The sequence below is a fragment of the Pan troglodytes genome, chromosome 21 (genome assembly GCF_028858775.2).
Source record: "Pan troglodytes isolate AG18354 chromosome 21, NHGRI_mPanTro3-v2.0_pri, whole genome shotgun sequence".
Classification (NCBI taxonomy): domain Eukaryota; kingdom Metazoa; phylum Chordata; class Mammalia; order Primates; family Hominidae; genus Pan; species Pan troglodytes.
Window position 1 is genome coordinate 41,513,023 of NC_072419.2, and position 19,285 is coordinate 41,532,307.

Genomic DNA, 19,285 nt, shown 5'->3' on the forward strand with positions numbered 1-19,285 from the left:
GTTCCAGGAACACAGCCTGATGATGCCTCCTTACGATCCAGGATGGGGAGCAGCCCCCCCAGGAGTATGGGGAGGGTCACTGTGGCACGGGCTTCTCCAAAGTCAAGGCCCCTGGTGCCATGACCTGGGACACATAGTCAAGAGCACGGTTATCAGCAATACAGATATTAATAAAAGGCAGACGAAGTCAGGAGGTCAGCAACTTTGCGGGCTTACCAGGAGGCCTGCCCTGCCTCTGGAAGCCAGCGACAGAGAGGGATGCCCCCGACCCAGCCAGCCGGAGAAAGGGATGGGGTGGTCACAAAGGTCTGAGCTGGGTCTGGGTGTAGGCTGGGAAGCAGGCTGGGGTGTAGACTGCGAAGGCGGCCCTGCCGGGACTTCTTTCCAGTCCCCGGCGACCTCTTCGAATTCTCTGCTATCTCTGGGGAGCCTCGGGTGGGAGGGGGTGTAAGAGACGCAGGGACGTGGGGAGAGGAGACAAGGCAGGCAAGAACCACAGGGGACGGCGGACAGACGGGCGACATCCTCCGGAGGACGCCGTCAGTACCAGGAAGTGCAGGCGATGAGGAAGCGCACGTCGTCCAGCGGCCCCCACGGGCTGGGCTCGGGCTGGGGCTGGGGCTGGGGCTGGGGCTGGGGCTGGGGCTGGGGCTGGGGCGGACGCCGGGGCTGTTCCGGGCCCTCCGGCGCCGCAGGCTGGGGCTGGGGCTGGGGCTGGGGCTGGGGCTGGGGCTGGGTTTGCGCAGGCTCCGGGGCGCCGCGGCCGCCGCTTAGCTGAGCCCCCATGGTCTGCAAGAAGAGAAGCCCTTTAGGTCTGGGTCGCCGGGACACCCCGCTAGGGCCCCGCCCCAGCTCTGCCCTCACCTCTCGCAGCCAGACCCGCGGGTCTCCCGGAACCCACCTCGGCGTCGGGAGGAGCTGGCGCCGTGACGCCACCGCGCACCGACCTCACCCTCCGTGCGTTGGAGCGGAAAGGAGGGACTCGACCCTGTGCTCCGGGGCGGGGCTCCGCGACCGTCCCCCGCCAATCCCGCCCCAGCGCCTCAAGGCCCCGCCCCGCGCAAGGGGACGGAATGCGCCCCAACAGCCTCCAAGGCGCCCAGGCCAGGACGACGCTGGGAACCCGCTGCCCCGCCCCACGCCCACCCAGGAAAGGACCTGCAACCTCCATCCACCTTAGTCAAAGAATGCCCCGAAGCCAGATGCCCCAGAGCTCTCACAGGGGACTTGCCCAGCTCAGGGGAAAATCGGAACGGACTCTCTGCCTTTCAAGGCCAGAGAAGACCGGCGCAGAAGTCGGGTGAAAACTGTGAGAACTAGACCGGGCGCCGTGGCTCACGCCTGTAATCCCAACACTTTGGGAGGCCGAGGCGGTGGGTCGCTTGAGTTCAGGAGTATAAACCAGCCTGGGCAACACAGTGACTTCGTTTCTACAAAAAAATAAACGAGGCGAGAGGATCGCTTGAGCCCAACAGGTCAAGGCTACAGTGAGCCATCCTTGCGTCACAACACTCCAGCCTGGGTGACAGAGGGAGACACTGCCTCAAAAAGAAAAAAGAAAAAAGGAGAACTGTAGTGGAGAGTGTTTCTTGCCCCAGGATGAAGCCTCACATCCTGATGGTAGAGGAGAAGGGAATGGCGTGTGTGGAGGTGGTGTACTGGGTTGGTTGTGTGTTGTGTTCATCCCACCCTATCTTCCCAGAATGCTGGAACAACTGGAGAGTGCAGGGATTGTACACAGGCTGAGGGCCTCAAACATCACATTCAGAATGGCCCGGAGGGAACTGCACTTTAATGGGGTGGCACAGGACAGCAGAACCCTCAGCCAGCAGCCACAGGGCCTGCCAGTGAGCACAACAGAGCAGGTTTTTGCAGTAATGATAGATCCAGGCGATAAGCACAGGTGGAAAAGGGTTGGGTGCCCAGCCCCTCAGTCCCAGTGAGCTCTCTGCCACCTCCCTGCCAGCATCCGGTACAGATTGGGCGGAATGTGGAGAAGGTTGGCCACAGTCCAGAGCCAGGAGCCCATGGAACAACTTGGAAGGTGACTCAGGTGAGGCTGAAGAGAAAGGAAAGCGCACGGTCAGTAGCTGTTTCACAGAGCCCACCTCACTCTCAAGGTGCCTGCCTCAGCCCTCATCCCCGGACCAGCTCTGACAAGCTGCTCAAGCAGCTACTGCTCTAGTATCCTAGCCCTGAAAAACCACAAAGATGAGGATTAGCAGATGCTCAAGAAATATTTTTTGAATATGCTGGCTCTTATCTGCTCAGCAGTGTGCAGATATGCTCTCACACTCGAGAAGCTACCAGAACAAACTGGTAGGCTCCCATTCTAGATGACATCTTTTCCCCATACTCTCAAAATGCAAGTTAACCCCCAACCCTGAGCAGAAGAAAGGAGAGGCCCCAGGTACCTGTCAATGAGGGAATCCCGCATGCTGGTGGCAATGGTGCTAGGCTGGGCTTCATTCAGCTTGAAGACACTCTCCACCACTGACAGCTCTGTGCTGGTTGTGTCCAGGCCACAGAAGGCACACCAGTCATTCACCACCATCCCAGCAGCAATCACCTCACTGCCTCGGTTCACAGTCCCCGCCTGCCAAGGGATGGGCTCAATGTGAGTCACGGCACCAAATTCTCTCCCTCCTCAATGAAGACTCTCCCCAAACCCTGCTCCTCCCTGACCTGCAGCCCCAGTACCAAACTGTGGCAGGTAATGACCCAGACTCCCAAACACTAGGCGAAAGGATCTGCCTCGGGAGACGGGGTTCAGAGGACAGGAATGCTTACCACAAGGGGGACTTGAAGAAGAGAGGACAGCTCATCCTGGTCTTCAATTGAAGTCTTGGGATGCACCAGTCCTCCCTGATTGCTGAAGACACAGTAACTTCCTACTAGCACCTGGTCGGCCACTGTCTGTCTGAAGACTTCCACCTTGAGCACATCTGCCAGAATTTCTTCTGTCTCCTATCAGTCAAAGATATTGTGTTCAGGGCTCAGAACTTACAGCCCCAGAACCAAGGTTCTCCATGCCCAGAAGCATCCAGACCTTGGCTCCCTGAGCCCCTCATTTCTCCTGTGTACCTCATATGAAAGCCTCACCCAGAGAAAGGAGGAAGTACAGCTTAGAGCAGAGTCAAGGGCAGCTGTGAAGCCCCTAATATTCATGCATGCCCTGAACAGCTGGAGGCTGGTCTCAATATCACTTCTTTCCCCTCTCACCCACAGTCAAAAGTTCAACAGTCAATCACCTATCCTGGCCCAGGATGCAGGACTGGATGGTTCAATCTCCCCAATCATGAAGGATTCATACCCTCCCCAGCTTCTTTCTGACACTTGATAAGGCCTCTGTTATCACTATTCCAATGAGTACCTGAAACTCAAGAGCCCATATAGAAAAACCACAGGAGAGACCCCTAATTCCTGCCTGTTGGGAAAGAACAGTGGCTAACCACTGACTAGGATGGCCCTGTGACTCTTGGGTCAAGTTGGGCTGCCTCACCCTGTCCAAGTCTGGGTGGACCAAGGCCACGTAGTCATTGCAGGTGGTGACATTGCCCAAGGCTGAGAGCCGCTCCTCCACCCGCCTAATCTGCACTGTGTCTGGGAGGCTGTTGCGAATGTGTTGCAGCTCCTGGTCGGTGGTATTGTTGGGTACCAGGAGACCGTGCCTGTTCCCTGGAGAAACCCAAATTAGAGGGTGAATACACAAGATGCCTGCTGAGCCCTAGGGGCTGAGGATACCACCCAGCCCAGCCCAATCAGCTTTCCCAGGAAAGCTTTAGGCCCAGAGCCCAGCCCTCCAACCCACTGATCAGGGCAGGCCAGAGACCACCCAGGAATCCCAATAAATCCTGCCTACTTCACCATCACCAACTGGGAGGGAAGCTGAGCTCTTGGCATTAGCTGTATATTTTGCTACTTAAAAACTGAGCTGCCGGGCGCGGTGGCTCACGCCTGTAATCCCAGCACTTTGGGAGGCCGAGGTGGGCAGATCACAAGGTCAGGAGATCGAGATCGAGATCATCCTGGCTAACACAGTGAAACCCCGTCTCTACTAAAAATACAAAAAATTAGCCGGGCGTGGTGGCGGGCGCCTGTAGTCCCAGCTACTCGGGAGGCTGAGGCAGGAGAATGGCGTGAACCCGGGAGGCGGAGCTTGCAGTGAGCCGAGATCGCGCCACTGCACTCCAACCTGGGCGACAGAGCAAAACTCCGTCTCAAAAAAAAAAAACAAAAAAACAAAAAAAACTGAGCTAACACTACACACATAGCAGAATGGCTAGATTATTATTTTTTAAGGCAGAGTCTCACTCTGTCACCCAGGCTGGAGTGCAGTGGTGCGATCTCAGCTCACTGCAACCTCCGCATCCTGGGTTCAGGTGATTCTCCTGCTTCGGCCTCCTGAGTAGCTGGAATTACAAGTGCGTGCCACCACACCTGGCTAACTTTTTGTGATTTTGTAGAGATGGGGTTTCACCATGTTGGCCAGGCTGGTCTCGAACTCCTAACCTCAGGTGATAAGCCCACCTCGACCTCCCAAAGTGCTACGATTACAGGTGTGAGCCACCGCCCCCAGCCAGAATGACTAAAATTTTTACAAGTCATCAATTCCAAGTGTTGGCAAAGATATATGGAGCAACTGAACTCTCATACTGAGACAGGAGTGTAAGTTGGTCAATCACTTTAGATAATTATCTGGCATCATCTGCAACTACTACTAAATAGTCACATAACCTGTGACTCTGCCATGCCACTCTTAAGTATTATATACCCAGTAGAAATATGTACATGTGTTCACTAAAAAAAATAGCAGCACTATTACTTTTTTTTTTTTTTTTTGAGACAGAGTCTTGCTCTGTTGCCCAGGCTGGAGTGCAGTGGCACAATCTCGGCTCACTGCAAGTTCTACCTCCCCGGTTCACACCATTCTCCTGCCTCAACCTCCCAAGTAGCTGGGACTACAGGCACCCGCCACCACACCTGGCTAATTTTTTTGTATTTTTAGTAGACACGGGGTTTCACCGTGTTAACCAGGATGGTCTCGATCTCCCAACCTCGTGATCCGCCCGCCTCGGCCTCCCAAAGTGCTGGGATTACAGGCGTGAGCCACCACGCCCGGCCAGCAGCACTATTCCTAACAGACCAAAGTGAAAACTGCCCAAATGCACTGTCGATGGAATGGATGAATACGTTGTGATATACTTACACAAAACACACCATACAGCAACAAGAAAGAACAATCTACAAATACACGCCAATCAATTTCTGAATTCCAGGTCACTCCCATCATAAAATACACAAGGACTAAGCTATAATCTCCCTTGTTGTCAGAACTTGCTTCAAGTCCTAAAGGCATGGTTAGAGATCAGAGTATTTTAACTGAATAGGAAAAAATAGGAAAATACTTTGAGGTCACTAGGCTTAAGTTTTTGTTGTTGTTGTTTTTTGTTTTTTGTTTTTTTTTGAGACACAGTTTCACTCTTATTGCCCAGGCTGAAATGCAATGGCACAATCTCAGCTCACCGCAGGGTGAGCTCCACCTCCAGGGTTCAAGCAATTCTCCCGCCTCAGCCTCCCAAGTAGCTGGGATTATAGGTATGCGCCACCACACCCGGCTAATTTCTGTATTTTTAGTAGAGACGGGGTTTCTCCATGTTGGTCAGGTTAGTCTCGAACTGCTGACCTCAGGTGATCCACCTGCCTCGACCTCCCAAGCAGGCTTAAGATTTTAAAAATTAAAGTAAAAGTAAAAAAATAAAATAAACAGACTTCTAAAAGTGACCTCAATGAGCAGAACTAAGAAACAATGGGCAGCAGTAATGGAAGACAGATCCAGCTTAATGAAAGGACCGGCCGGGCACAGTGGCTCACGCCTGTAATCCCAGCACTTTGGGAGGCCGAGGTGGGAGGATCACCTGAGGTCAGGAGTTCAAGACCAGCCTGGCCAACATGGTGAAACTCCATCTCTACTAAAAATACAAAAAAATTAGCCGGGTGTGGCAGGATGCGCCTGTAATCCCAGCTACCTGGGAGGCTGAGGCAGGAGAATCACTTGAAGGGAGTGTTGCAGTGAGCCAAGATCGTGCCATTGCACTCCAGCCTGGGCAACAAGAGCGAAAACTCCATCTCAAAAAAAAAAAATAATAATAATAAAAAGGAAAGGACCAACGACCAGAATTAACAGTGCTGACAGGTAGGAAGGTAGGGTAGAGATGTGGTAAGGGGAATTTAAGATTCCAACGTAACTGAGCAGGATGACCGCATATCTTAGCTAATCTTTACAGAGACAGAAATGGATGCTTAGAAAGAGAAAGCACCTTGCCCAGTCAGTGGCAGGGAGAGATGAGATACAAATCCTCGGCTGGGTATAGTGGTTCTCGCCTATAATCCCAACACTTTAAGAGACCAAGGTAAGAAGATAACTTGAGCCCAGGAGATCAAGGCCAGGCTGGGCAACACAGGGAGGCCGCGTCTCTACCAAAAATGTAAAAATTAGCCAGGTGTGGTGGCACGTGCCTGTGGCCCTAGCTACCTGGTAGGCTGAGGTGGGAGGATCACTTGAGCCTAAGAAGTTGAGGATGCAGACAGCTGTGATCTTGCCACTGCACTCCAGCCTGGGCGAAAGAGCAAAAATCTGGCCTCAAAAAAAAAAAAAAGAGAAAAATCCTTCTCCAACGCTAGGAACTAGGTGTGGAACTTACTGAGTCACTTAGGTCAAGTCTCAACTTCCTCATCAGTCAAGTTAGGCCAGTAACTCCTACCTTCTAGTGTCTTTGTGAAGAAGGAATGAGAACAGGAGTGAAAGCACTTTACATTATTTGTTATTACTATTATCCAGCAGCCTTTGCTAGAGGGTTGCCCCGATCTCCTGACGCTTGGCCTGAGAGATTCTATAGTGCCCAGAGATAATAGATGATACCCTGGGAATCCCTAGGTCACTCCGGGTTCCCTCCGGGGGTGTAATTAATGGTGCTTGGAGACCACTCCCTCCCTCGGCGTCCTCCACCTGCCTTACCCACACACATGCGCCCGATGATGCGGCAGCCGGCGATAGACGCGTGCACCACGGGGATGGTATCGGAGAGCTCGCCCTCGAACACACTGTAGGGACATGGACTCGGTGGTGGCGGGGCAGAGGGGCCGGCACCCTCCCACTGCCGGAGCTCTTGACTCCTGCGCACGCCTCCCCGCCACCGTAAGCCCCGGGGCTCCCGCCGCACCTGTAGAAGTTCTCTGAGCCTCCGATCGCCACCAGACAGTAGGTGTTGGTGAGCTTGGCAAAGCAGCCGATCTCACAGTTGTTCTCGAACGACGCTCGGACCGCCATGAGGCCTAGGGGCGGCGGAGCCGGGAGTTCAAGGCCGGCGGATCCTTTCCCAAGTATCCCGGCCTCCGCCCCTCAGGCCCCGCCGCGACCCCGCCCCTCTCGGCCTCCCGGTCCCTCCGTCCTCGGGTCCCGCCCACTGGGCCCCCACCAGAACCTCCGGCCCTGAATCCTCTGGCCCCCACCCCTCCCGACCCAGGACCGGAGCTGACCCTCCCAGGTTCCCCTCACACCAGCTTACCAAGTAACCAGTAACAAGCTGCGCACGCGGCGACTGTACCTTGGACTCCCTAAAAAGGTTTCCGTTTCCACTTCCGTCCAGGGAGACTTCCGGGAGAGCCCGGCGCTCCCCGCCACGCATCCAGCCCCTCTACCTCCGGCCTCCGGCGGACTCTATGGTCGCGAGCGGTCTGGGCGCGACCCCACCTGGCCCCACCCCTAGCCTGCTCGCGTTCATTCATTCATTATTCATTCAGGAGCTGTCATCGACATAGACCTCCGGCTGGTCGGTTGTGAGGCATGAGGGAGAGGAGGGGCCAGGAGTGTCTCGCGGAAGGGTTGATGATGGAGGTATTGATCGAAATGAAGCCGGAGGAAGGGCAGGTTTGGGGAGAGGGATGAGTCCAGCTGTGCCTTGAGGGACAGAAGTCCATGTCTGGAGCCCAGCAGGGGAGTGGAGTGCTGACGAATGAGATGAGGGGCTGAAGACGGGTGGACTAGAAGAGGCTACCCATGGAGAGAGTTCCAGGAGGCAGAAGTGCGGCCAGACCGAAGCTGGAGAAAGAGCGCAGCCAGAGAGGGAAAGGCAGCCAGGCTGCAGGTGCTGGAGAGAGGGGAGGACTGAGGAAGCAGGGGCTCAGGAAAAGGCTGGAAAGGGGTCCAGGGTGGGCAAGGATGTGGGTGCTGGTTGGCTTCCACGATGTACCTCTCGCACGGCCTCTAACACTCACTCAGCAGCCAACTTCTGTCCCCAGGATAGTGATGGGGGCCAAGGGCCCTGCTGCACACTTGGACAGGATGAACTTGGCCCACATTTTGTAGAATCTGCAAAAGCCCCGGGTTCTCTCAAAATGTCACAGTGGTAACTTGGAGCCCCTGGACTCCCCCAATTCCTCCTTCGGCATTCACCCTCCTCCAGGGGTTTCCCCATAATTGGCCTGAATGGTGCCCTTCCCATTCCCCCAACGTGTCCCTCCCATAACTCCTCAAAGTTCAGGATACACCAGGCACTGTGAGTCACAATAAAGTCTGCCTTTATTGATGTGTATCATGTTTACTATCCCGGGTAAGTGGTGAGTTCAGGAAAATGGCCCACAACCTGTCACAGCCTGTACTTCAAGAGACACTCAGCAAGATGACGACGACGATGATGATGATGATGATGATGACTCAGCAAGATGATGACGACGACAATGATGATGATGATAATGATGATGATGTGTGTGTGTGTTTCCGGGTATCCACATACTCTGCTGTTCCTCACTCGTTCACCTCAGACCCACTCAGTCCTCTTTAGGGCATCTCTTCACCTGATTCCCTCTACCAAAAATTTTTCTAACTCTCTCCTCCCTCTGTCCAAAACCTCCCCATCCTTCAGGGCCTGGCTCAAAGGCCACCTCCATCTCCTCTAAGAAAGTTTTCTGACTACTCCACCTTCTCCAGGACTCTCTGCCCTTTGTTTTCTAACACCCTCTGTAACTGGTTAACCTTTAACTTGATATGGCTCTGACCCCTTCTCCAGCAGCTTGTGCATTTCACCTCTGTCCCCAGGTCTGAGTGTGACCCACCTGTCAGCTCTACAGGCCCAGCACAGGGCTGGAAACACAGCCTAGATTCAAGAAGATACTGGTTGGGGTGTGTGTGTGTGTGTGTGTGTATACACAAGAATCTTCAGCCCAGAGAGTGTGTCTGACCTGGGTTTCTAGACACCTCCCTTCCCCAATCTGGGACCTGAGCAAGTCCAGAGTCTCGGTGGACAGAGGAGGGGCCTGCCCTTGCCAGTGCACCCCTGAAGCCAGTCCTTTGGCTAGGACTCAAAGCGGCTTCGGAGCTGCTTGAACTTGGACTTGTTGTACTTAGTGATGAGGTCCAGTTTGCTGTGACCCAGGGTCAGCCGTTTCTCATCCCTGACCAGGTCACTGTTACCACCATTGAGATGGCCACCCTTGGGACCCCCAGGCTCAGTTCCCTGCCTGGCCCTGTGCAACTGATGATACTTGGTGATGAGGTCCAGCTTGCTGTGGCCCAGAGTTAGCCGTTTCTCATCCCCAGACCCAGCTCCAGCCGTGCGAGCAGGGCTTGATATCGGGAGACCATTGGGCCCAGGCCCCTCACCACGGAATGGGCCGAACTTTGTGATGAGGTCCAGCTGGCTGTGCCCCAGGGTCTGCCGCCGCTCATCTGGTGCCTGTCTGGCAGGTCTGGCTGAGGAGTTGGTTTCAAGGGGCACTCTGGAGCCCTGGGCCTTGGGGTACTGCATCAGGAGGTCTGATTGGCCATGGCTTTGGTTTAGGGACAGCCTCCTGTCCTCCAGGGCCCGATCACCAGGTCTGAGGGAACCCAACTCAGGGGCACCCCCAGTACCCAGGGCTCGGGACAGGAGATCCAGCTGGCTGTCGGCCTGGCTTGGGGACAACCTCCTGTCCTCTGGGGCCTGCTCGCCAGGCCAAAGGGGGCCTGAGTTGGGGGTAACCCCAGAGCCAGGGTCTCCAACTTCTCGGGCTCTGGGGAAGGGGACAAGGAGATCCAGCTGGCCACGGCTCTGACTTGGAGATGCCTTCTTCTCCTTCTCCTCCACTGTCTCCAGGGTTGTGCCAGGTACCCATCGACCCCGCAGGGGGCTGGGCTCTTGGCTTCCTGGGAGCCCATTCTCTGGGAACCGGGACAGAGCTGGGGCACCCCGATGGAACTGGAGGAGGGGCCGGGAGCGAGGAAGCAGAGGTGACCCCACTGCCAAGGTTAAGGGGCTGGTACTATTATGGTTGAGGGCAGGGGAGGACTGGGACCATGGGTATGCCCCTAGCTTGCCGAGGTTGGCCCTATAGAGCCCAGGAGGGGAGCCGTGGTTAGGGTCTGATAGTTGGCGATGTAGGGAGGGCTGGCCACTGGCCTCACGGCGGGCAGGACCCAGGGACGAGGACACCACACCCGTGTCACTGCAATCACCACCTCCTGGTAGAGCGAGGTAGGAGGAGCGACCCATAAGTGGTGACTGCTTGATGCTGCTGAGGCTGGTGCTGGAGGGCGGGGACGACGTGGGGCTTGGGACGTCAGGCCTGAAGGCTAGGGCCACAGGGGGAGGACGCAGTGCCCGGGGAGACAGCGGGTCCTCACCGCCACAGAAGCCCTCCACAGGCTGCGACTCAGCGTACAGACAGCGGAACTCCCGGTCAAAGTCTTCCACGATGCGGCCCCTCAGCTGCAGCACCATGCTAGTGTGGGCCTGGCTGCAAAGCCAGGTGAAGCTGGGGGCAGAGGGACAGGGGGGTCAGGAGGCAAAGTGCAGGACCCTGGGGGTCAGCAGGAGTCACAGCCAGGGGTGCATACCTGGTCCAGCATGCTAGACCCAAACCCCACCACCACGAGGGCTCACAGTGAGGGGCAGAGCTCCAACTCCAGAGTCTGTGCTTGCCCTAGCCCTGCTTAGTGGGCCTGGGCACATGGCTGCCCTCAGGGCCCCAACTTCCCCATCTGTCAAATGGACTTGGGGGAGGTTCCCTGAAGTCACTCCAGTTCCAATGGGCATAGTCATTTTCTATACCAAGGGTATTAAAGTAATCATTCCCCTAGAGTGAGCTCCTCCAGGGCCGATGCCCCCGACACCCTCCCCTGAGCCCGGCATGATGCCTGGCACATGGCAGGTACTCAGCCCATGTCCGAAGGAATGGATGAGTGGAGGGAAGCTCAGAGCTGCCAGCCAGTGATGCAGCCCCAGGCCCCCCTTGCCTCCTCGTGCCTGCTCACCTGTAACTGCCCGCCACCACTTGCTCACAGTCGATGAGGACGAACTTCTCCAGGGCCTGCCCCGTGAAGCGGCGGCCAGCCTTGCTGCAGTATGTGTCCCCACACGTGCTCCGCACACGCATGTTCTAGGTGGAAGTAGGTTGGGGGTGACCTTGAGAGAGTGAGGCTCAAGCCATGTCTCTGCCCCATGGGGTCTCTAACCCCAGACAGCTAAGGGAACCCACCCCCCACTCCCATTGCCCCCCAGTGCTGACTGGCCACCCACTGGCTCCCCTGCCCTCCCTGACTCCCCGCCCACACCCCTGGTTACTGCCCCTGGTCCTCACTGACCGGCAGGTGCTCCCCATTGAGGTCCATCTTGTAGCACATCTCCAGGAAGTGCCTCAGGTGCTCCTGGGCAAGGAGCAGGTACACAGGGACACCACGCCGGCTTGAGGCCTCCATGAGGTCACACAGAAGCTCCATGTCAGTGAATATGTCCATCACCACAGCCACCACCTGGGTCGGGGGAGGCACACGAAAGCTCAGCGCTGCCCAGGGCACTCCCCACATCCAGCCAAACCTGGGGCAGGAAACTGGGCGCCGGGAAAAGAGCACTGGACTGAAAATCAGGAGGCCAGAGCCTTCAAGAGCAAGTGAACAGGAAGGGCACTTAGCAGTGACCTAGCCCAGGGCTTCTTAACTTGGGCACAGGGAGATTTGACTGTCTTCTTCTTTTTTTTAAGAGTCAGTGTCTGTCTCACTCTGTTGCCCAGGCTGCAGTGCAGTGGCGTGATCATAGCTCTCTTCTGCCTAGAACTCCCAGGCTCAAGCAATCTCCTCCCAACTCAGCCTCCCAAGTAGCTGGTATTATAGGCATGTGCCACTATGCCTGGCTAATTTTCTTTTCTTTTTTTTTTGAGACAGAGTCTCACTCTGTTGCCCAGGCTGGAGTGTAGTGGCGTGATCTCGGCTCACTGCAACCTCTGCCTTCCAGGTTCAAGCGATTCTCGTGTCTCAGCCTCTCAAGTAGCTGGAATTTCAGGCATCTGCCACCATGCCCAGCTAATCTTCTGTATTTTTAATAGAGATCGAGTTTCACCATGTTGGCCAGGCTGGTCTCAAACTCCTGACCTTGTGATCTGCCTGCCTTGGACTCCCAAAGTGCTGTGATTACAGGCGTGAGCCACCACGCCCAGTCGCTAGTTTTTTTTTATTCTAATTTTTTGTAGAGATGGGGTTCTCACAAGCTGGTCTTGAACCCCTGGCCTCAAGCGATCCTCCCACTTCAGCCTCCCAAAACACTGGGATTATAGTCAAATCCCAGCCCAGATTTGACTGTCTTGAACCCCTAGCTGTTTGAAAGCATTTGTGTGCATCCTTCTGTGCACCGAGTGTTTATCCATCATCAGATTCTCAAAGATGACTGTGGATCAGCTGTGCTAGTCCAACGCTCCCTCTGCACTGAGCCCCAGATGGGACAGCAGTGAGAAGGAGAACCCAGACCCCAATTCCCAGGCAAGTTCCTGGCACTCCCCCGACTAACTCCAGCCCAGCTCTGACCCAGGGACTGTCTGTCTGAGGCTCCCTTCTCCAGGGTCACAGCTACAAGCCACTTACTGGGGTCTTCGCTGCCCTTTCCCAGTCCTGCCTCAGTTTCCCTGTGAAGCCACAGAGGTCTGCTGTGACCCCTTACACTGCAGACTCCCTTACTTGCACCCATGCCAAATGGATCCAAGTTTTCTGCTCAGTTGAGGGCTGGGCTGGGGCTTGTGCCTCCATCCCATATAAAGGGCTGCCTCAAAGAGGCCCCTGAAACCTTCTTGGCACCTCCCAGCCCCCAGCTGGCCTTTCTTCCCATGGCATATATCTGCTATGAGAGTCTTCTCTCCCAGGCAGGGCCGAGAGGCAGGAGGTACAGAGCATAGCGCTCCAGCTCTGGAGTCAGAAAGAACTGGGTTCAAACCTGGACTCTATCACTTCCTGGTGACACAGCTTTGGGTGAGTCGCTTCACCTCTGGAAGCCTCACCTTCCTCAACTGTTAAATGGAGATAATGATAGCCATGTCTCAGAGTTACGGGGAATTAAATGTGAAAATGCTCAAGACATAACAGAGCTCTATAAACATTCGGCTGCAGGGCAACGCAGCATTTCCCAAGGTCACTAGGAGTCATGACAGCCCAGTGCACGAACCTGGCTCCTGACCCAGGATAGAGGGGTCTCAATGGGGGCTGAGAAGGCGAGGCACTGGGGGATGCCCTAGTTCACAGCACAGGCCTGGCCAGGGTGGGGGAACAAGGACAGGCAGGAAGATCAAAGAGGCAGGGGTGAGGAGGACGACAGCAGCAGCCTCACTAATAACCCCATTCCTGATGCCAATCAGGCCTGGCCGTCCCCTGCCTGGGGCACAGGCAGGCTTGCCAGGGAGGCTCTGGAAGTACCGGTGGGATCCCAGCATCCTGGCTTCCCATCTCTGCAGCAGGAGCCTAACTCTCCCTCAAACCCTGCCAGGGATCATCTCGTCCATTCCCCTGGAGTCGGAGGCCGGGGCTTCAGAAGGGAAGCTGTGCTCGTGTGTGGCCAGAGCCTTTCTGGGTGCTGACCACCCCTACCTGCCCTCTCAATTCTCTTTCTCCTGAGCTCCCGCTCCCCATCACTGAGCCCAGCAGCCTCCTCTCCTCCTTCCTCCTTGGTTCCAAAGCCCAGCCCTCAAGGCCACGCCAAAGAGGCCCACACGCTGGCCCCTTCCCCTGCTTCAGGCCCAGCTGCAGATGTGGTGCAGGAGGGTAGGGGGCAACTAGGGACCTGAGCCAGCAAGGAGGGCCGGACTGGTCCCCAGGACGCAAGTCAGAGAGCCCCTGTCTCCCCAAGCCCTGAGCTCTATGTCACCATATGGACCTCCCTGGGCAAGTCCCAAGCCCCTCTCTGGCCTCAGTTTCTTCTTCTATAAGTGAAGGAGGTGACTCAGATGTTCCCCAAGGTTGGAGTTCTTAGTGTGGGGATCATAAAACTTTTTGAGAATCTGATTTAAGGCAGTGGAGCATCTTCCAAGGTAAAGATGCAGCGAGGACTCCTCCCTCCAACCTGCACCACTTCGTGTGCATTTCAGGGGATTGTGGAGTCCCTGACACCCATGCCCTGTTCTATACTCATCCATACTATTCCTGGGTACCAAGCAGTTGCCAAGGTAAATATGGGATGTCCCCCTTCTAGGAGTTTGCAATCTAATAGTGCCAGAGGTGCTGGTCCTCATTCTGCCCCTAAGTCGCTGTGTGGCCTTGGGCTGGTCCCTTCCCTCTCTGGACCTCAGTTTCCTCCTCTGTGAGATGAGTGATGGAGAGATGAGGCCCTTACCGTGCGGGCCTGGCTGAAAAGGAAGCGCAGCAGGTCCTTGATGTTCTTGGCCTTGTCCCTCTGGAAGTGGACCACAGCCTGGGTGGGGCTGAAGCCTGTGGCCTGTGGCACCTCGGGCCAGCCCAGGTCCAGGTCTGGGGGGTCTATGTCAGAGGCCATGGGGAAGTAAGTCCCTGAGGTGACTTCAGAGAGCAGGCTGAGGCGGTCTGGCCCGGAGGCCTCCTGCCCCTGGGCCTCGCTGAGCTCAGGGCCCCCGCGCACATGGCTGGTCATGTAGTCCACATCCAGGGCGCTCAGGAAGGGCAGCTCCCGCTCCTCGGAGATGACCCGCAGGTAGGCAGCCTCACCCCGCTCCAGGAGGGCGTCGGCCGCCAGCCGAGCCGCCTCGCTGTGCCGCAGCACCAGCGGTGAGCTCTCCCGCCACCACGGCAGCTTCAGCTCTTCCACCCGGCCCCGCAGGGGTCCCGCCATGCCCTGGGCTCCCAGGACCCCAGGTCCCGGGCCTCCGAACATGCCTGCCACGCGGCTGCCTCACCCGCCGGCAGGGCCCATGGCCCGCACGCTGGGCTGGCTGCGGCAGGAAGAGGAGACCAGCAGAACCGCCTTCTGCCCGCCCGCTCGCTGTGTGTGTGGCAGGGCCCCCAAACTGTTGCCACCCTAAATCAGAGCCACGCTCCGCCCTATTGCCCCTGGCCTCTGGAACCTGTCAGGTCAGCCCCACCTGTCTGCCTGTGTTGGGACTCGCCTGCCCAGGGAAGCGGCAGTGCCAGGCCCTCGGTGCACACTCCTGCCTCCCTCTCTTCCTCCCAGCAATGCCGCCCCATCCCCACCAGGCTCCCAGCAAGTCTCCAAATGCTGACTTCCCGGGACCCACAGAGGTTGAATTACAGCCAAGAGGGGCCCAGGCGACTCAGGAACACACACTCACACGCACACGCACACACACTGCAGGTGGGTGAGCGACTCAAGACACCCAGGAAAAGACATGAACACCCATGCAGATGGACACACTGACAACTGACCGATACACAGACATGGAGTGTGGGCTGACACAGACCGACCACACATTGTAATCACATCCACTTGCATAAACTCTTCACCCAAACGCCGATGTAGAGACTGGCCATGACCCCCCCAACACATACCATAGTGGATAGCACGTGCCCTGGCTCAAGTCTGCAAGGCCCTAAGTGAGAGCTGAACGACTGTCACATGGAATATCCAAGGACATCAACGCTGGTCTGTCCCCCAGCCAGCCCTCTTTTTGCTCCCATAATCGTCCTGCCACTCTCCACCATCTTAACTGTGGTGCTCACAGCCCCCTGGCTCTCTCCCACCCCGGCTCGGAGCTGTCCTTCAAGAACCTAGAGCAGTGGCTCTCACCCTGACCCCAGGGGTGGTGAGAGGTGATGAAATGCAGATCCCCGGGCCCCACCCTCCTGGAAATTCTCATCCAGAAGGTGTCCGTAGGCTTCTGGAGCTTGTCTTTTTTCTTTTTCTTTTTGAGATAGAGTCTTGCTCTGTCACCCAGTCTGGAGGGCAGTGGCGCAATAACAGCTCACTACAGCTGTGCCTCAGTTTCTCTGGACTCGAGCGATCTTCCCACCTCAGTCTCCTGAGTAGCTGAGATTACAGGTGCATGTTACCATGCTCGGCTACTTTTAAAATTTTTTTAGAGATGGGATCTCACTATGTTGCCCAGGCTGATCTTGAACTCCTGGCCTCAAGCAATCCTCCTGTCTCAGCCTCCCAAAGTGCTGGGATTACAGGTGTGAGCCGCCACACCTGGCCATTTTTCTTTTTTAATTGAGACATGATCTTGCTCTGTCACCCAGGCTAGAGAGAGCAGTGATGTGATCATAGCTTACTGTAACCTCAAATTCCTGAGTTTTTAAACAAGTGCCCAGTGCACTGTGGGCAGTGGGCTAAGGCCCACCCCTGAAACATGCTGTTCCAGATGGCTGTGCTTGCAACACCCTTAACTCCAGGGATGTTCTTGGCCTGGTGGTGGCCAGACCCCAGCCTTCTTCCCCTCCTCCAGGGCTGAGTATGAAAATGGTTGGAAGGTTGTTTCAGAGAATGGGCGGACACATTGCAAGGTCAGGAGGCAAACAGGGCAGGTAGATTTCTGACCTCTGCCCCAACAAAGATTAAAGTCCTGGAGCATGTACCGTGTGTCCTTCAGAGGATGGTGAGCAGCTTTGTTCTGGGGAAGGGGGTGAGCAGGTGGCAGCTGCAGCTGGGGAGCCAGGCTAGGCAGAAGCGGTCACCACCTTTCCACGGAGGCATGAGGTCCAGCGAGGACGGCGGGAAGTGCAGAAGACCTAAAGCCGTGCCTCGCAGCCTGTTTAGCACTAAGCGCACTTGGTTTGTCTGGTCTGCGATCATGTCCGGAATACAGGGTCTTCTGTGTCCAAAGAACTTGACACACATATAGTGGGAGGGAGCTGGGTGGGATTTAGAGGTTCCGGAGTTGAGCTGAGCCCTAGGACCAAAGGTGAATGGGGCTAGGGCTGTGTCTTCAAGGACCCTATAAGTGAAGGGCCTGGGGGAGCATGGGGGAGCCACAGGTCAGGAGTTATGGCCCACTCCATCCCATCCCAGGTGCAGGAGCACCGGGCACTCCAAGGAGGCCCTTCCCTGGGGGTGAGGAGGCTGCAAGAGGGGCAGAAGGTTGAGTAAACAAAGCCAGACCGTGGGAGGGTGATGAGCTGTGGGGGCAGCCAAGGTGGCAGGGCCATCATTAGGGCCTTATCACCAGATTTGTTTGAAGGGGAGGACCAACCAGGGTCTTATCTGGGTGGTAGAAGTGCTCCCGGGAGGGAGGGAGGCATGTTTGCGTGTCACTGAGTTAGTTTTGTTTATCTTGCAGTGTGTATACATCTACTTCAGGTACATATCTTTGGCTCTGTATCTTTTAATTGTGGTAAAATACGCATAAAATTTGCCTTTAAAAAATAATTTGTGGCCAGACGCTGTGGCTCATGCCTATAATCCCAGCCCTTTGGGAGGCCGAGGTGGGTGGATCACCTGAGGTTGGGAGTTCAAGACCAGACTGACCAACATGGTGAAACCCCATCTCTAATAAAAATAGAAAAAGTAGGTGGCTGTGGTGGCAGGCGCCCGTAATCCCAGCTACTTGGGAGGCTGAGGCAGGAGAATCGCTTGAACCTGGGAGGCAGAGGTTGAGGTGAGCCGAGATTACACCACTGCACTCCAGCCTGGGTGACAGAGCGAGACTTCATCTCAAAAAAAAAAAAAAAAAAAAAAAAGAATTAGAGATGGAGTCTTGATCTGTTGCCCAGGTTACTCTCAAACTCCTGGCCTCAAGCGATGCTCTTGCCTCCGCCTCCCAAAGTGTTGAGATTACAGGTGTGAGCCACTGCACCAAGCCAAAATCTGCTATTGTAACCATTTTTAAGTGGTACACTTCAAGTGTCGTAAGTGCATTCACACTGTGGTGTAACCCTCACCACCATCCATCTCTAGAACTCTTCTCACTTTGCAAAACTAGAGCTCTGTACCCACTAAACACGAATTCCCCATTTCCCCCTCCCCCAGCCCCTGGCGCCCACTATTCTGCTTCCTGTCTCTATGAATTTGACTCCTCTAGGTACCTCATTTAAGTGGAATCATACGGTTTTGTCCTTTTGTGACTGGCTCATTTCACGTAGCTTCATGTCTTCAAGTTCCTTCACATTGTAGGGTATGTCGGAATCTCCTTCCACTTTAGGCTGAATAACATCCCATTGCATGTATGTAGCATGTGTGTAGCACATTTAGCTCATTCCTCCATGGATGGATGCCTGAGTTGCTTCCACCTTTTGGCTGTTGTAAATAAGGCACAGGTGTACAAATTTGGCTCTGTATTTTTGTATACTTCCCCCCACGCCCAGGTTTGTACTAGATTCCTTTTTTGTACATAAGAAACCACTGAATATTGGCAATTTCATATGGTTTGACTAAATATATACAGGTGTACCTATGCAGAACTGTACCTGTGCTTGTATGTGTGTGCACGTCCTGTCTGTGATGTTTGTGTGCCCGTGTGGCACGGCAGTGTGCATGGACCTGTGTGTGCATGTGTGTCTGGGTGGCGGGATAGTCCTTGAGTCGGACTCTGTGTTGCGGTACTGGGGCTGTGTACAGGAAGCATAATGGAGAGGGGCAGGGGTGGGAAGACTTCGTTGAAAGGCAAGGGGTTCCAGTGGATCCCGGACATCGTGATAATACTTGTGTGCAAATCAAATCAAATCCCCCCAGGCTGCGGGACCAGCTGCCTCTCCCTAGGCAGCCCCTCCCTGTGAGTTGAGTTGGTCAAGGGCAATGGGAGGGCAGACAGGTGGCTCCCGGCATTGGGGCTGCGCCTAGGGGTGGTGGCCAAGGGTGATGGGAGCGTCCAGACAGACCCAAGCCCTGTCCCTGGCTGCGGTATGTCAGGCACAGGCCCCTTAATGACTGTAATTAAGAGGAAGGAAACTGTTTTCCTGTATAGGAGGTGTGTCAGGCGCCTGCCTGGCATCACTCAGCTGTCCTGGAGGCCACTTAGCCTTGTCTATTGTCTCTCACAAGCCAAGCGGCGTCTGGGCAGGCAATGTCATGTAGGGTAGGGGTAGGGGGAGCAGAGGCTGGGTTGCAGCCCTCCAGGTGCAGGCTGCTCT

The 19,285-nt window shown here is 55.6% G+C and overlaps 3 protein-coding genes across 10 annotated transcripts in view; all 3 read right to left on the bottom strand.

Annotated features, from left to right (window-relative positions):
- The window catches only part of MMP24OS (MMP24 opposite strand), a 53,222-nt gene extending 51,553 nt beyond the window's left edge, over positions 1–1,669 (bottom strand). For 2 of the 4 annotated variants that reach the window (XR_676210.5, XR_676212.5), the window contains exon 1: positions 865–1,009. Coding sequence is in view for 2 of the 4 variants with exons in the window: in XM_003316907.6 (XP_003316955.4) it covers positions 541–789; positions 902–1,171 (519 nt within the window). In the remaining 2 variants the exon portion in view is untranslated. Of the gene's footprint in view, positions 1–149; positions 790–864 lie in introns of those variants that run through there. The other 2 variants (XM_003316907.6, XM_009437090.5) reach the window with 2 other exon arrangements.
- A 101-nt stretch (positions 1,670–1,770) lies between these two features.
- On the bottom strand, positions 1,771–8,582 carry EIF6 (eukaryotic translation initiation factor 6). 5 transcript variants are annotated; one of them, XM_001164516.7, is made up of 7 exons: positions 7,569–8,582; positions 7,224–7,335; positions 7,019–7,104; positions 3,503–3,678; positions 2,791–2,967; positions 2,415–2,596; positions 1,771–2,059 (listed from the first exon to the last, which is right to left on the bottom strand). In XM_001164516.7, the coding sequence occupies exons 2-7, from the start codon at positions 7,328–7,330 to the stop codon at positions 2,050–2,052; spliced, it is 738 nt and encodes a 245-aa protein (XP_001164516.1). In that variant the 5' UTR covers positions 7,331–7,335; positions 7,569–8,582; the 3' UTR covers positions 1,771–2,049. The 5 variants fall into 5 exon arrangements, with proteins under 5 accessions (XP_001164516.1, XP_063658917.1, XP_016793247.1 ...); XM_063802847.1 differs by having other exon boundaries at positions 7,540–7,577; XM_016937758.2 differs by lacking the exon at positions 3,503–3,678 and having other exon boundaries at positions 7,569–7,703.
- On the bottom strand, positions 8,564–17,863 carry FAM83C (family with sequence similarity 83 member C). Its single transcript, XM_001162969.6, has 4 exons — positions 14,625–17,863; positions 11,621–11,788; positions 11,291–11,415; positions 8,564–10,791 (listed from the first exon to the last, which is right to left on the bottom strand). Exons 1-4 carry the CDS (start codon positions 15,135–15,137, stop codon positions 9,354–9,356), a joined length of 2,244 nt encoding a protein of 747 aa, XP_001162969.1. The 5' UTR covers positions 15,138–17,863; the 3' UTR covers positions 8,564–9,353.
- Positions 17,864–19,285: the final 1,422 nt, after the last annotated feature.